This window comes from Lytechinus variegatus, chromosome 13 (assembly GCF_018143015.1).
Source record: "Lytechinus variegatus isolate NC3 chromosome 13, Lvar_3.0, whole genome shotgun sequence".
Taxonomy (NCBI): Eukaryota; Metazoa; Echinodermata; class Echinoidea; order Temnopleuroida; family Toxopneustidae; genus Lytechinus; species Lytechinus variegatus.
In genome coordinates this window covers 4,557,813-4,575,156 of record NC_054752.1, presented here as the reverse complement: position 1 = coordinate 4,575,156, position 17,344 = coordinate 4,557,813, and the positions used below count along the sequence as shown (strand labels likewise).

Sequence of the window (17,344 nt, the reverse complement as noted above, 5' to 3'; positions counted from 1 at the left end):
TGGTTGCTATACAGATTTCATCACCATCTGCAGGCTTAAGCAGCACATCATTAACATATTGCATTGCTCCTAGCAACAAAATTACCATCTTATTAATATTGTAAAGATTAAGATAAGATTTGTTAAAAATTGTGACATGATGGATCCTATAGTTTGCACCGGGCTTTTCTAAAATTGCCACCTTGCACAGTGCTTTATGGACTCGCCACATGGTTTTGTATCAGTGCTTTTCATTTTTCAAGTGGGTTTCACTCTACTATAGGTTTCAGCCAAGCACTTCCATTTTCTTCATTTAACTATAAACCAAAGTTTATGTAAAGTAGTGTTCATGACACTACCAGGATATATGTCATATATCATGAACTGGTGCCATGCTTTGAACATACATGTAGGCAAGGTGTACAACTTGAAATGCATATTATGAAGAACAATGATTGAAACGAGTAGCCCATTTTCTGAATGTAACATGTTTCTTATATAAGAGAAATGCCATTAAAGCACACATGGCTCTGTTCTCCACTTGATATCCAAGGCAAAGTCTTAAGAATAAATACTGGATGCAAAGTTCTTTCAAGAAAATTCTCAAGCATGGTTTTCAAGTTGATAATTGATCATAATCCAAATCGAAGGTTAATGATGCTCAGGATCACGTTGCTACTTTCATTTACACTTCAGCATCACCCATCACTCCCCCCCAAAATAAATATATAAATCCACTGGTTTGCATGGAACAGATATGAAGCATCTTTGTCTTGCTATCCCACCACCTCAAAATCATTTTGATCATCAGCAGTAGATGCAGCTATAGCAGGATAGGTGTTACGTCTTGAGTAGTACGCATACCTGTACTTTCTCAGACACCCTTTCTTGCGGTCCAACTTGATGAAACAACCATCAGGGGTCACGCCGAGGTGCTCCAGGAAACCAACGATGCCGTGGACATTGATGGTGCGCAGGACGTTACCGCTCCTCCTGCTGACAACGTAAACAACCTGAGAGAGCTTCTCCTCGTGGATCAGGATGTAGCCATCGGGGGTGCAGTCAACGGAACCGATCTGATTGAAGGCCTCCGGAAGACTGATACTACGCTTGAAGTCTCCCTTCCAGGTCAGATTCAGGATGGAACCTCCCGTCTTGTTGCTGATGTAAATGTTGTCCCTGGAATCAAGGCTCATGGAGATCGGGTAGCCGAGACTGATAGCGTGGTTGGTCCCACCGACAGTCGTCTGGAGGAACCCTGCAGAGTTGTACACCAAAACAGAACTGCTGAGGCATTCCAGGATGAGTGTTTCCTCTGCGGATGTGACAGCAATTGACACAGGATTGACAACCTGCGGTGTGTCGAAGAAACGGACCTGCTTCCCCTTCTGAGTATAAAAGATCATTACTTGTCGATAAGGAAAGAGCATTGCAAGGTTGTCTTTTCTGTCTTTAGTGATCAAGGCATCTCCCTTGTATGGTGTTTTGATCTTGGTGAAGCATTCACCATTTTGATTGAATCCCAGCACTCTTTCGTTCTGTATAGTGTCTGCAAGGAAGATCTTACCCATGTAGGTCACTGTCATCCCAGAGATGTTCTCCAGGAAGAAAGGTTTCTTGTCCACTTGACAAGAGATGATCCTGTGGATGGGCACCATGATAGGGGTAGACTTGACAAGCACATTGTTCAAGTTAATTGTCAGCTTATGCTCACCAATACTGTTTGGACGGAAGACAATGCCATGGTAGCCATACGGGTAATAGTAGATCTGAGTTTTCAGTTCCTCGTGTTGCGGGTCCAGGACATCTGCTGAGAACTTGAGGTCTTTGGGTAACGCCTGGCGCTTTCCGTTGCAATCATTCGCATAGATTTCCACCATGCATTCTTCATCTGTGTTCTCCCCCTTGATTTCTGTACAAAGAGCATACACTGGAATTGTTATTGGCTGATCTCTGATAGGCTCGTGGCAGACCTCAACATGCAAGAGATGATCACCAGGGTCAGTAGGAAGATACCGTATGATGTATGATCCATCCATGTTATCAACAACGGTACACTGTAAGTTCTCGTCAAAAGGAGTCTTCATATTTGCGGATACTATGGTTCCACCCTTTGTGCTGCGATCTCCTTTCAAGTTGGTCATTTCAAGTCTCACAGTGCTTTCCTGATTGACGAAAGACTCTTGAGGATTTACCACTGTCAAGAAAGGCACTTCATCTCCGTTGGTCACTTTACCTAGGTCTTTCACTGCATAATCAAAATAAGTTAAGGCTTCATTATGCCTGTGAGTGAAGTCAATGCAGCTGTTGGCCAACGGTAGAGGATAGAACACCCCGCTTGCAACCTCTTTGAAGAATCCTTCTAACTTCTTTTGCACCCTGGCTATGGATACTGTACTGTTCGCATTATTGCTGGTGTTTGCACAGTCTGTCATGACAGCAATGTGTGAAAGCATGGTCTTAGTGTCATCCTTCTGTTGCTTAAGTCCTTGTTGCATCTTAGTGTGTGCATCTGTGACAGCTTTAAGTAGAGCCTCCTCTCTCTGCTGCAGGACCTTGTGACACCTGCTGAAGAGGGCTTTGATTTGACTCGTCGCTTCCTCAGCATTGCATGTGAGCTTCTGGGTCACTAGATCAATGTTCTCCAACAGCTTCTCGAGCATTTGGGTTTGTTTCTCACTCATGATGATAAGCTCTTGAAGTTCGACTTTCAGCTGTTCCACAACCGAAGACAGGTCGGATATGTTATGTCCGTCTGAGATATGATCGCTTTTGCAGCAGGAAAGGCAGATGGGCAGGTTGCACTCTTCACCAGTACAAAAAAGAGTAAGGGCCTGACTTTGATGGACCACACAAAAGCGTTGCTGACGCGACAGTACTGCCCACTCCTCCTTTGTCAGATCATTGACCTCAAGGAAATGCTGATTTTGGTATCCTACAGTGTACTGATGTCTAATCAGACACTCTTTGCACAGGAATTTGATGCAGTTGGAGCAGCAAGCACTGGCGAGTTTGGTGAAAGATTCACAACCTTCACAGAGTCTAACGATCCCTTCCGTGTATCCGAGGTACTCTGCAAGGTAATCAACATGGAAGTCTGGAGCAATGGATTTCCTTGTCAAGACACCTTGTGTGGATGGCACCTGTTGCTTACAATATGGACAAACAGTGCTGACAGTGTCGCTGTCCTTGGATGTTGCTTCTTCCAAGCAAGTTGGACAGATGGAATGCAGGCAGGGAAGCAGCGTTGGTGTGTAGACAGAAGTCACAAAGCGCTGCTTGCACCCGGCACAAACCAGGTGCTTATTACGGAACTCTGCTATGTGGCTGTTGGTGTTTCTATCCTTTTTGGAGAAGAATGGACCATTGAATGAAATTCTGTGGTTTAGTCCGTTGCTACAATGAGCCATCACCTCAGGAACAGTTTTGCCATGATGTTTTATTATGTCATGTTATCTGCAAGATTGGAAGAGAAATATAGCAAGGTTTTAAGATGTATGAATTCACATTCTATTACATGTATTTACAGAAATTTGTTTAATTTTTAACATTTTCTACTGAATTGTCAGTACAGATAGATTGTATTGACTTGCTCACTTGTGTATATTACTGTACATGTGTATATATATTTTTGTTAAAGGACAAGTCTACCCTAGAAAGAAATGATTTGAGTAGAAAGACAAAAATCCAACAAGCATAACGCTGAAAATTCCATCAAAATTGGATGTAAAATAAGGAAGTTATGACATCTTAAAGCTTTTGCTTAATTTCACAAAGTTACATCCTGGGAAGTGTTTCATGAAAGGACTTGTCAGACTTTTTATCCGACAAGCCCCATTTTATCTGACAGTTACCATGGTAACAGTGCCTCACAGCCAATCAGAGTCAGAGAAAGATGTCAGATCTGACAACTTGTCGGACAAAAATGTTGATGAAACACTCCCCTGGTCTGCATGTAAATGAGGGGACTGATTACATCACTCAATCATTATTTCTTTTGTATTTTTTCTCCTAATTGTCCTGTGAAACAAAGTTTCATTTTTCCCTGTCATGGAATTTCCATTTTGTGGTTCCTTTTCTCTTACTGTCAAATCCGTAAACTTGAAATATTGTCAAGCTTTAAAAAACAAGAGAAATAGTGAGGGACATAATCGACTCTATCATTTGCATGGCATTGAGTTGTGCATAAAATTGTTCTGTAAAAAATAAGCAAAATTTTAAAATGTCATAACTATTTAAATCCGATTTTGATGAAATTTTCAACGTTATGCTTGCTTGCTTTTTCTCTATCAATTCAAATTACCACTTTTCTGGGGTGGACTTGACCTTTAATTTTGACAACAGTAAACATCTTAACATTCCTCTTGCTTTAACGCACTTCATGGAAATTTGATGTTCAATATTAGTTTAAAACTTTAAATATCACTCTTATTCTGAAGTACAGTACTTGTTCATATACATATGAGCTGAATGATTGCCAATAAAACTGGAAACAGTGTCATTCGATCTTGTTTTTAAGTATTTTGTTATATCCTCAGTGTTCTATAATTATCCAATTGGCTCACACTTTCTTTTTTACACTTTCTTTTTTACTTCTCCGTTTCATGTTAATTATTCATAAAATCAGAATATGACACTACTATTACAAATGTAAAAATCACCCTTTTTCCATTTTGTTCCAGGCAAATATGTGTTGAATAATTGGAGGTCACATGATGTGCATATCGTTGGCCAACATTTTGTAGATATTCTCACCTTCCAGTATGCTGTAAGACTATTTCCTTTCCCTTCGTATTAAATGATAGAAGTCCTGAAGTACAAATATCCTCTTCTGTTACTTGATCAACATGCAAAAAGGATCCCCCTTTATTTTGCAAGCTCTTTATTGTATTTGAAAATGATACAATATGCTCAACTGGCACTCTACATGATGCATGAGAAGGATTCATTTCTGCTGGTACAAGTCATGGGATGTCGATTGGTATTTCCAGACTTTTCAAATAAGTAAAATTAGGGAGTACATGTTGAAAGTGTACAGAATGATTTTATTTTACGGAATCAGAGCTACTATCATGATGTTCAGGAAATTAAGGAAAATTTTAGCAGAATTTCATGAGTTCATTCTGCTGGTATCTTTTTTTTATTTTGTTTTTGAATTATGAAAATTAATAATTTCTATTATCATTTTTATTATTTTATGATTTGTATTTAATTTATGTATTGTACTTTATTTTTTACTCCTTTATTTTATTTGATGGGTATTTATTTTATTTTATTTTTTGGGGGGGGCATCACTACATACATTTGTGACATTATATGAAAAAAGAAGCACCTGCCACATGTTCATGAAAATATTTGTTTGCCTTTAAACCCTCTTTAATAGCCTATTTGTCATTTGTGGTCATGATAAACATGAATTAAAATAATACCCTGTTACTATCTGATAGCATATCATTATAACTGATTGTCATTCAGACACTATTTGTTTGCCCTGTCAATACAGGTATGTTTGCTGTTGAAGTTGATAATTACCATCAGATTGCCATCAAGCGCGGTATTTATTTTATAACATTCCCCCAACACTCGACTATAAAAGAACTGAGGGGGTTGTTTTTCATTTCATCTCAATTGAACTATAAAGTGAAAAAAATAATTATTATTATTTCTTTTTTTTATAATGTATATATTCAGGGTATTGTACTTATTTATCCTGCCTAAAAACAAATGTTGAGCGTTCTTACATGGCATTACATTATCTTCAATCTTGAATCTGATAGTATTATTTAAAGGTCAAGTCCACCTCAGAAATATGTTGATTTGAATCAATAGAGAAAAATCAGACAAGCACAATGCTGAAAATTTCATCAAAATCGGATAAAATATTAAAGAAAGTTATGACATTTCAAAGTTTCCCTTATTTTCAACAAAATAGTTATATGAACGAGCCAGTTACATCCAAATGAGAGAGTCGATGATGTCACTCACTATTTCTTTTGTTTTTTATTGTTTGAATTATACAATATTTCAATTTTTACAAATTTGACGATTAGGACCTCCTTGCCTGAAGCACGAAATGTTAAAATAATGGAATTCCACGTGTTCAGGGAGGAATGAAACTTCATTTCACATGACAATGATAAGAAAATAAAAATATTTCATATAATAAAATACAAAATAAATAGTGAGTGAGTGATGTCATCAACTCTCTCATTTGGATGTAACTGGCTCGTTCATATAACTATTTTGTTGAAAATAAGCGAATTTTTAAAATGCCAACTTTCTTATTTTACATCCGATTTTGATGAAATATTCAGCATTAAGCTTGTTGAATTTTTCTCTTTTTATTCAAATCAAGTTTTTGTTGAGGTGGACTTGTCCTTTAAGATTATTTCCATATGATTCTAATCAGAGTTTTATTTGTTATTCATGCCATAGGTGATTTATAGGGGATAATTGGGTGGGGGGGGGGATAGTTTGATTCGATTGTGGCATAATTATGTGGAAAATGTCCTTTTTCTGTTCAGTCTAGATGCATGATGTTAACCATCAGCATTGTACCCAACACAGAACATTGTTAAAAGCTTTTTTACATCGGAGGGGGGGGGGGGGGGGAGAATAAAAGTGCATGATTGTATTCATGTAACCTTTTTTAAGAGTTTATTCTTACTTTTTGTTGTGGATTCAGTTTTGAACAATTTGTATCAATTGTTATAAATTACAATTACCAATAAACATATGTTAGATTCCAAAATGAGAAGCAATATTATATTTCTGCAGGTGGTCGGTAAATATGGTAGGTATTTTGAGCAGATTTCAAGTGTTTTTCAACTCTTTCTTTTGCTGTCTCTCCCTCTCTTCCTCTCTCTCTCCTTTTCTCTGTATGTCTATCTCTTGGAGGTCAAACAGAAGTGACTACAGAGGTCAACACTTATTGAATTACATATCTCTTGCTGGTTAGGGAATTATATATTTTTTCAGTATGAATAGCTATTGATTACTTTGTTGACTTCTTTCATATAATATCTCACAATACTTTGGGAATGCTTGAGATATAAAGGAAGGAAACCTGCCCCAAAAAGCATTGAAAAAGTTCATGGTTCATTGACCATGCAGTTGAGCCTGAATAATACATTTTTCTATGTCAGGTTTATACACACACAAATCCACAGTATATTTGTATGAGACTTGGATCAACTTTTGCCTAAATCCTTTCAAAACATATGGAAGAGACATATTGGCACAGCAAATTAGAAAGTATTTCTAAACTAGTACGTGGAATGTTTGGCCTTTTAAAAACAAATCTCATTTCCGTTTGATGACAGAACTATAGTAGTATGTAAAATACATATGATTGCTTTAATGTACACTGACATGTATGTGCCCCCCCCCCCCCTATTTCTCACTGTATGCCAGAACATATTATCCCCACCAGATAACATAGTATTTTATGCTAATGTAGGACAACCAATGCTTAATTGTTGACCTTCATTGTGCAAAACAATACAAGTTTATTAAAAAAGTATGTTATAAAAAAAATCATGTGTACACCCCCCCCCCAGAAAAGTAGTTCGGTAGTTTTCCATCAATTTGTTTCAATTTACAAATTTTGCAAATTTTATTGAAATATATTCATATGGTTCTGAACTAGATTATTTACCTTCTTGATATATTTTTGAAAAAAAAAATCAGGTCAGGACTGTTCTCATTTGGTACAGCCATAAGAAATTGACCTTCAAAATAAAAATATCTCCTGTCGTCCCCTGCCCCCCCCCCCCCAAGAAGAAATTCTTCAAATTACATGTATTGTAAATAGAAGGGGGGATGTACATGTGGCTTTGATCGATCTGTATGGGGTTACTGGGAGCTGCTACATGTACTTGTATATTTCATTACTATATATGTTGAGTCAACATTTAATTCTGAATATCACATATACTTGTAGTGGTAAATTGCTTTTACAAGTTTGCATTCATGACTTAAAACATTACAGATCTTCCTGAACATATAAGCTTGATATCTACCTGTAAAGAATAAGCTTTGGTACAGTTGTTTACTTCTGAAAATTATATCTCAACCCCAGCTTGCACCCACACACATTGCACTGAATATTATATGCGTGATATAAAATTACTTTGATATGAAATTAATGTCCTTACCATATGTTCCAAGAGCCTGAGCTGAGCTATGATTGTGCAGTGTGCTTATGGTGGCTGCCAATCTGTAGTCTGCTATGGACTGGTGAATATACACCGTATCTATGTACATGTAACTGTATGCTCAGCTCAATCCCAGAGAATGCACAATAAAAGCTCCTTAATACTCTTTGACATTCCAAAGAAGCCAGTTGAGGTAAATTCTTTTATAATGCCATGGTGTTGAGGTGAGGCCCCTTGTTGTTTCACAATGGTTCTCTTTGCACAGTAGGGCATACATGTAATAAGGTATGACAAAAACATGTGAAGCCCTGAAGTAACTCCTTTTAGAATCCTATTACCAGACTCCACTGAGAAGTTAAGTGTGTTTGTGTGCAGTCAGCTGGAGTGGCTGCTATGCTTGACTGATCATCCGTACTGAGATTGGGTTCTGTGTCTACAGGGTAGGGTGGGGCGGGGCAAGTTGGGAATGGGGGGAGGTGATAACGACTATTGACACCTGCAGTGTTATCGGGGGGGGGGGGGGGGGTTGATGTCTTATTGAGACTGCCTTAATCTGCATTTCAGTATATGAATTTGAATTTTGAATGAGGAAATTCATAACTTCATGGTTTGCACAAGAAGCCTTGAATTTTCAGTTGTGAATTTTGAGGTTTGAATAGAAATAAATGTCTTGTTTAACCCTATCTAGGCCGGGGGGGGCCTCGGAGGCCCCCCCCCTCAACAAATCGCGCGATATTTTCGCCGTGCGAAATTTTTTGACTGCGCCGCTCGCTGACTTTTTACTTTCAAGTCTTGCGCAACTTTTGAGACCAATTTTGAGTCACCCGGGTATGTGGTTCCGAAATTACGCAACATTATGTAAGTGCATGTCAGACCGAAAATTGCTCAAAAACGTGATTTCGTGTACAAAGTCAATGCAAATTGTGTTTTCAACCAAAATTCATAAATGTATGATTATTTTTAGTTTTGCTTGTCTAAATGTATTCATTTTATGCTTTTTATGATCACAGATGAGTCCCCAACAAATTTCATTGAAAAAAACAATGAAAAACAAAAGGTCAAAAAACAAAGAAATACATAAGAAATTGCAAAAAACAATATAATACATAAGAAAACGATTTGATATCACAATTTTTTTCATGTACACTTGCTAAAGACACCACAAAGAGTTTCTATACCAAAAATTAGTACATTTGGAGCTTTATTTTGGGAGTTAGAGGAAAAAGTATGATTTCGCATACTAATTACGCATAAATTAGCATAATCACTTAATAACAATTCCCATGAAATAAATTACTATACGATCTTGTAGATTATGTCCCAGGCGACCCGCGTGCCAATTTTCGGCGCGATCGCGCGGTCGACGGCCGAGATCTTAGGGGGGGGGCCTGGGAGGCCCCCCCCCCGGCCATAGGAACTCCCAAAATACCCCGGCCTAGATAGGGTTAATTGTAATATGTGAATTTTATTGGATTCAATTTGATTTTGAATTTGAGTTAATATGAATGAATTTGAACTTGATATTGAATTTGAAATTGCAATATTGAATTAGAATTTAGATAAGAATTTAAATGTCTGACTTGATTTGATTTTAAATTTGGACTTGCATTTGATATTGAATATGAAATTTGAATTGAATTTGAAGTTGTATAAACTTGCATTAGAATACAAATATTTTGAATTTGATGTTGAATTTCAAAAATTGAAATCAGAATCAAATGTGGATCTTATTTTAAAATATGATTTGCATTTGAATATGCATTTCTAATTCATGTTGTTTTTTATCTTTTAATATTGATGTAATGTAATATTTTCATGGGTACCTGGTAGGATATGAAAGTAATTGCAACTTGTCCAGTACTGTGTGCTCCTCACCGGCGACTGACTGGAATACTCCCCAGGGAGTGGAGGATGTGCACACATTGTGTGTGGTAATGACTGAATGAATCGGATGACCGGGGTAATGATATCTGTAAAGCGCTTAGACAGGTTGTTCCAATGTATTAAGCGCTATATAAAAGCGGATCATTTCTATTTTTATTCATGTAATCCTTTTATATCGGAATACAAACTAACAGATATCTCTCTTCTTCACCAATGCCCCCCCCCTCCAGGTACGAACAGAAGCCGGAGAGGTAGGACAGAGAAACTTCAGAAGGAAGGACCCCCTCCTATGATGAGAACCATTATTAGACTGTGGTGTCATGAGGCTTGTAGAACATACTATGATAGGATAGTGTCAACAGATGGTGAGATGTTTAAATATGTGATTTGTTTTGTTTATGTATTTATTTACTTATTGATTTATTAAGTTTTAAGTTTTAAAATTGTTTGATGGATTGCTTGCAGTTTATCTAGTTATTCACTTTATTTGTTCATTTGATCTTTCTTTCTTTCTTTCTTTCTTTCTTTCTTTCTTTCTTTCTTTCTTTCTTTCTTTCTTTCTTTCTTTCTTTCTTTCTTTCTTTCTTTCTTTCTTTCTTTCTTTCTTTCTTTCTTTCTTTCTTTCTTTCTTTCTTTCTTTCTTTCTTTCTTTCTTTCTTTCTTTCTTTCTTTCTTTCTTTCTTTCTTTCTTTCTTTCTTTCTTCTTCCTTCCTTCCTTCCTTCCTTCCTTCCTTCCTTCCTTCCTTCCGTCCATTCATTAAGTTATTTAGTTAATGAGTTATTTATTTGGTTATATTTGTTTATTAATAATTCATTTAGTTATTTACAAGATCTATGCATTATTTGTTATTTTCTATAGAGAGAAATGTTAATTCATTCATTTTTTTCATTTGAAAATTTCACTTTTCAAATTGAAAATGATACAGTCTGTTAACATTACTACTATCTGTAATCCTTATGCTATTTATTTCATTCATTTTTCAATTTCTACAGACCAATTCTGGTTTCGAAATACCCTAGAAGATGTCATCCAGACTTTCTTCTGTGGAGGCCCTCCCAAGAAACATAGACCAAGTCCACCTCCCATGCCCATTCCCATCTCGACTCCGGACAAAGTATGTGAGGTATGTGACCCATATTTAAGCTGAAGTTCACCCTGACCCCGGGACCCTGACCATGAAAATATAGCAGAAAGTTAGTAAAACATATTATTAACCGTATCAGACATCTGAGCAGGGCAACTTTGATACATTGTTGCCTGCTTAAGACTGGGGTCAAACAAATGGCCGGTCAATAAATTTCTAATTTTTTATCCACGGGCCCAATTTATTGCCTGCTCAAGAAATTCAATGAGAAAATGCTTGGAAATGTAGCAGGCAACAAGGCAGAGCTAACATCCGCGTATTCTACGCGTTTTTGTACGCGTCCTTGAACCGCGCAGTGCTATATGTCACAATATTAATCAAGTTGAGACAACGCCGGATACTGCTTCATTTCAATAACGTCACAATGGTAAAGTTCTGAAGCCCAGTATGTTCAACATGACAAACTAGATTCCCATTCTTAAACTTTAAAATATCTAAATTTTAACGGTGTTTACTCTAGATGTCTGATTTGGTTAATAATAGCAATATTGACTGGCCTGGGGGCGAAAGGACATATATCGCCTTCACTAAATTGATATCACCCTCTTCGATGACTCGGGCGATATAATTTGTATCGCCCCGAGGCCAGTCAATATTGCTTTAATGTTTAAAGTTTATTACATCACAATAATTTTATATTTTAGGAGTAAATCATTTTTCCAACATATGTACTTTTTCAAAGCTTTCCAAAGCTAAGATCACTTCTTCATTATTATAATGATTTTACCATGATTAGTTTTGTAATTTCTTGATTCTTTTGTAACATTGCTTTTTGTTGATTTTATGTGCATTTTTATGCAATTTTGTAAAACATTTGCCAATTCAGCTGTAACAAGCTGCAATCATTTGTTCTAATAAAATCTTGAATCTTGAAGGTTTGAGGAAAATGAAGCCTTAATTAGCATAAGTTTAACAGCTTCATTTCAGGAATGGCATCACCTAACCCCCTCCCCGTATGCTGTATTTGTATCTTTTTAATCATATCCTGTGTAAGAATTACGCTAGCATTTAGGAATAAACCGAAACTGCAAAAGTTTGTCATGAAGGTTGGGTTAACATCGAAGAATAATCTGTTAAGAAATACTAAAGCTATTTTTTTTTTTTTTTTTCATGAAAGGGAACTGAAGCAAGTGAAGATCAGGATAGCTCTAGCCAACAGGCTACCCCTCCCTTGCCAGCCTCCCCTACACCTACCATGAACACAGTGACAGATGATGCTGAAGAAACTCAAGAGGGGGCTATAGCTGACGGGGATGGCGACCAAGGAGGTATTTTCCGTTCAAACTTATCTCATTTGAAAACGTTTCATATTCATCCCATTCTTGTTATCATTTTTAGGGCTGGCATAATCATGATTCTTTTTATGTTTTGAAATATGTTTCAAAATTATTTGTAACATTTCTTAAATGGCTGAAAGCACTATATATAATAAGAAATTTTAACAATCTTGCATTTGACTCAAAATTTTGATTTTTTTTATCGCTATTTTTTGCTTTAGTGACATTGAAGTGCAATTGAAATGCTCTAAAATTCAAGGGGAATGGCAATATTTTATTTAAAGTAATGATTATTGATTTTCAGTACATATTGTTAAGATGGCTGAATTTGATTATTCTTTCTATATATGTTATAACTTCACATTTCATTTGATGGACACAGGTAGCACTTCTTCATTCAAAAACACAAGTTAATCGGTGGTGGTTTTCCTTTTAATATTGTTTTGTAGTTTCTCTTTGGAGAATAGCCTTTTTTCTCATGTTTATCAGAAGACTCTTACTTTTACTTTGAAAATGTTTGCTATCTTTCCTCTTTCTCTCTTTCTTAAGTTCCATATTTGAGTATCATATTATATGAAATTTAAATATATACATCACTCTCCAAATTTGAATATATACCAATGTGTGATTACGATTAGTAGGAATTGTTTACATGTGCTTCACAGATATATTTGAATGAAATTTTAATTGTGTGCCATTGGATAGGTTTGGCTGTTTTTTCCTTAGATGTATATCATCGCATACATGCTCCCTATATCCAGAAATTACACAAACGTGCATTGATTGATACATCGTTCTTTGTACTTGCATGAAAATGATTGGTGTATATCATACCCACTTGCATATATCCTGAATTTCATAATCATGTTTTCCCGCCTTTTGCTTTACTTCCTATTCTATCTCCTTGTCTCCATGTCATTTGTGATCTCTACATTTATCAAAAAATATTTTCTCCTTCATGTCCCCCCCCGCTTCCTCCTTATCCATCTTTTTCATCCTTTTACCACAAATCTCTTCACTTCAAATTTTCATTTTTGCATTCACCTTCTTTGATCCATTTTCTTTTTTTTTTTGTTATATTCTTGTCCCATTTACTGTTCTTCATCTTTTTCTTATATTTCTTCATTCTCATTTATTGGTCTTCATCTTCTTTTTTTTCTTTTTTTAAATTACCCTTTCTCCCCTTCCACTCTTCTTTCAAATCTCCTGCCATGCATTCTGTTTGGCTGTCAATGTGATTCTTATGTCGTGTGTAGTGTTTGAAACAAGCACCCCGCCCCTCCCACTTCCTCACAATGACACCCCTCTTGATACGAATGGTGAAGGCCCAGCTGGATTTGATGCCGAATCAGAAATCAGCATCGCATCAGGTCTGTTCCACTTTTTATTCATTTCAGTGATTTGCACTTTGCATGGGTGACATTGGGACCTTTCTAATTCTCATATTCTGTTATTCGTTTCATGAAAGTATGTTTTAAAACCTTTCTCTATGGGAGCTTTTTGGAGAATAACTAATGTTAATCAGAGAATTCAATTGCCAAGTGGTCTGAGGATGTTTTCGTAAATTTCAAATAAATTCAAGTAATTCTATGTTTCATAATTTTTGTCTTTAATCATAATCATAATCTTTAATCATAATAGTACCGGTAATGATAATAAAGACTCCTGGTATAGCGCATATCACAGTATTTCATTCTCAGAATTGTTAAATATATATTGGATTCAATGGCTATTCAATTAAAAGTAGCATTTCAAGGCATCTGAATTCAATCTGACTTGTATATTTGTTCTCATCAAGTATTAACTGTGATGTCATTTTTCTATATTGGCAACTTTTATTAGGTATCATTTTCATTATTTTCCTCTTGAATATTTCCCATGCCATGCCATGCCTTTTTTTTAAAAAATGGATTGCATGAATGTATGAATTGCATGATTTGAATCTATGTTTTTTGCCCGTAGATTTTACAGTAGATTCATTGTATTTAAACTCGCTTTACCCCCCACCCACTCCTCCCCCCCAAAAAAAGGGATGAAGCAAATTAATAAAAGGAAAATTGCGATTATGATAATGACTTTACAATTCCTGATACATGGCATCTTTTATTTTAGATGCAAGATGGTATTTTGGGTGGTATTGTTCAAAAGATGCAAGATGACATTTTAAGTGATACTGTTTAAAAGATGTGATGGAAAATAGGAACATGGTGGCATATCTAAGGAACTATGGTGAAATAATTTACATAAAGGCTTCTCATGACAAAAAGAAACTATTAAATCCATTAACATCATCAGCCATGCTTCAAGCAAAATGTTCTTTAATGATAAATTAGGTTATGCAATATCAAATTTTACAATAAAACTTCATTTGCAATTCCAGCTTATTCAGTATAAGTGCATATCAAAAGATATTTGCAATTAAAGATTTTTTTCAACTTTGATGTGAATGAGAATGAAATTGATATTTTAGACACCCTGCCCCCTTGCTCTTTCTCTTTAAAAAGTGCTGTCGCTTCATTGTACTCTCACCCTGCTCTTTGTATGACTTCTACATTCATACTAAATATATAAACTCCTTCGCTCATTATATAACCCCTTCTCTCATTATTTCCTTCATTCATGCATGTTTGCTATTAAAGCTGTCAGCTCATTGGATGTGCCTCTCGATTTGAAACTCGAGCCTACCAGTACCCCCGCCCCGGTACCAGCAATAGTTAAGGGTGAGCTATATCTGTTACCCATGCAGTCTTCCATTTAATATCGTATTGGTCTGGAGACTGTTCTAGTATTTGTATGATACTTGAAGCATCATTGGATCAAGTGATTTCAGTCTAGTTTCTATTTTTGTATTTAAATGTACATTATTATGTCAATGAGGTCACGAGGGTTGAAGCATGTGAAATGGAAGTTGATTTTATTTAAAAAAAAAAACCCTGACCCATTGTGTAAGCTACAGTATTCAAGCATCTTTGTTCATTTGAATATCCCCCTCCTAAAGGTATAGGCAACAGCATGCCCATGCACACAGACAGTATTCTGTTCACTTCAAATGGACCTGTTTCATATAGAGTTAGAAATGTTGTATCTTTGCCATTATGGCAACTACCATGGCAACAGGGCTCAGCAGCCAATTAAAATCAAGTTACCATGGTAATTGATTGCCATAATGGCAAAGTTGCAACAGTTGCAACTCTGTATGAAATGGGCCCCAGGTCTTTTTGAATTTTTCACAGCAAGCTAAAACAAGTCCCCCAAAATACAAAGTGAATTTATAGAATGGTTCCCTTCTTAATAAGGAAATGATTTCTCTTTTTGTTTGTGTTGTTATTCAAACATGAAAATGTGAATATGTTATCACACTATGGGTAAGGTGTAGACAGGGGGGGGGGGGGGAGGATTCTACACTCCACCTACATGTACCCCTTCCCTTTTTTCACCAATATGCATGCATGTATTACTTCTAGTGCCTTGATTCCTCCTGTAAAACCATATACATTGTATACATGTACCTGTATATCCATTTTGCATGAAATGCTTTCCTTGTGTTCTTCGCTTTTCTATTGCCCATCAATATCAAATAGTAATATATGATATGCAGTATTACTTTGTTGCAGTGAAGTGTTGCTGTCTGCCACAGTATCTTAAAGACTTATGAGGGCGCCAAACACTTTCAAACTCAGTGCCACTCATGACAAGAACCAGTGTTGCCATAAGTTGGTATTATCGATTGGACCTGTAACATAAAGCTTAGCAATCGATCTTAAGGCGGATTTCTATCAATAATTGCATTGATTGTAGTGCATGATCAATCGTACAAATTAGCCGCACGATCGATTGCTAAGCTTTATGTTACAGGGTCCCTACATGTATGTGCGTACCCATTGATTCTTATCATGAAAATGGTGCTCACTGGAAGGTCTATTCTGTCGTGTGTGTGTGACAACACTTTCTGTTAGTGAGCACGGATCAGGGGAAACTCATTACAGGTTTTTGGGGCAATTTCACCCAAAACAGCCCCCAAATTCTCCATTCGTGATCACTGCAAGATTAAAGCTTAAACCATGTTGCATTTATAGGCGATTGGTTGTGAAATGAAGCTCCATACATTAATAAAATGAATTGAATTATATGTTTTCGAGATGGAAAATTACAGTGTTGCTTGCATTCAATAGGAAAAAAATATTGGAATTGACGCACTTGCTTAATAGTGCCTTACCAAAAGTTTGACTGGCATCTTTCACAAAGGAATCTTGCAATCTTTGCATTCATCACACACAAAACAATTAGGATTGCAGGAAAATTGCTGCGAAAGACGCATGGTCATTTTATCATTGGATTCTTTACATGTACTTTTACTATGGCTCTGAAAAAAAAGCCCCAATATATTGTAAGTTTATATTCTCTCAAACCAATTTAAATTCTAACTTTGGTTGTCAATATTTCCTGAAAATGGTTTCTCGTAGACTTAGCACCGGACTCGGAGACCTCCCAGTCCCCGAAGACGTTCCAGCCCTGCCCCCCTCCTCCAAGAATCAAGACCCTGCATCCCACGCCCCCCTCCCAGCCCGCGGTGCCCCCTGCCATCAAGAAGGAGGGGGAGGAGAGCAAGACGAGGGTGGGACTGAAGCGAGGGGTGACGTTCAAACCAGGATTGATCCACACCGACGCTAATGAGGAGGAGCAGGATGTCTTCAAGGGACCATTGATTGAGATGAGTCAGGTGAGTGATGCTGCATCATGTGATTGGTCACATGATCTTATAAGAGTCATCTGACATATTAGAGTCACGTCTTGTCCAAATACACTGTACATGTAAATGTCTGCTGCAATATTGTGTATGATCAATTAAGAGCTATCGGTAATCCCTAGCTCTAATAGAGATATAGAATTTGAATGAATGAAT

The 17,344-nt window shown here is 36.6% G+C and overlaps 2 protein-coding genes across 9 annotated transcripts in view; one reads left to right on the top strand and one right to left on the bottom strand.

The window, feature by feature from the left end:
- The window catches only part of LOC121426935 (dynein heavy chain domain-containing protein 1-like), a 118,893-nt gene that overhangs the window by 74,456 nt on the left and 27,093 nt on the right, over positions 1-17,344 (top strand). For 5 of the 8 annotated variants that reach the window (XM_041623350.1, XM_041623348.1, XM_041623346.1 and 2 more), the window contains 6 exons: positions 10,250-10,384; positions 11,013-11,143; positions 12,282-12,432; positions 13,698-13,811; positions 15,081-15,161; positions 16,905-17,161. In XM_041623350.1, the coding sequence (XP_041479284.1) occupies positions 10,250-10,384; positions 11,013-11,143; positions 12,282-12,432; positions 13,698-13,811; positions 15,081-15,161; positions 16,905-17,161 (869 nt within the window). The remainder of the gene's footprint in view (positions 1-10,249; positions 10,385-11,012; positions 11,144-12,281; positions 12,433-13,697; positions 13,812-15,080; positions 15,162-16,904; positions 17,162-17,344) is intronic. The other 3 variants (XM_041623352.1, XM_041623351.1, XM_041623353.1) reach the window with 3 other exon arrangements.
- Positions 703-8,442, bottom strand: LOC121426937. Its single transcript, XM_041623354.1, has 2 exons — positions 8,136-8,442; positions 703-3,435 (listed from the first exon to the last, which is right to left on the bottom strand). The coding sequence occupies exon 2, from the start codon at positions 3,387-3,389 to the stop codon at positions 756-758; it is 2,634 nt and encodes an 877-aa protein (XP_041479288.1). The 5' UTR covers positions 3,390-3,435; positions 8,136-8,442; the 3' UTR covers positions 703-755.

Bases quoted from the DNA above. Each gene is read 5' to 3' on its own strand.
- LOC121426937 (XM_041623354.1), bottom strand. From the start codon at position 3,389: ATGGCTCATTGTAGCAACGGACTAAACCACAGAATTTCATTCAATGGT.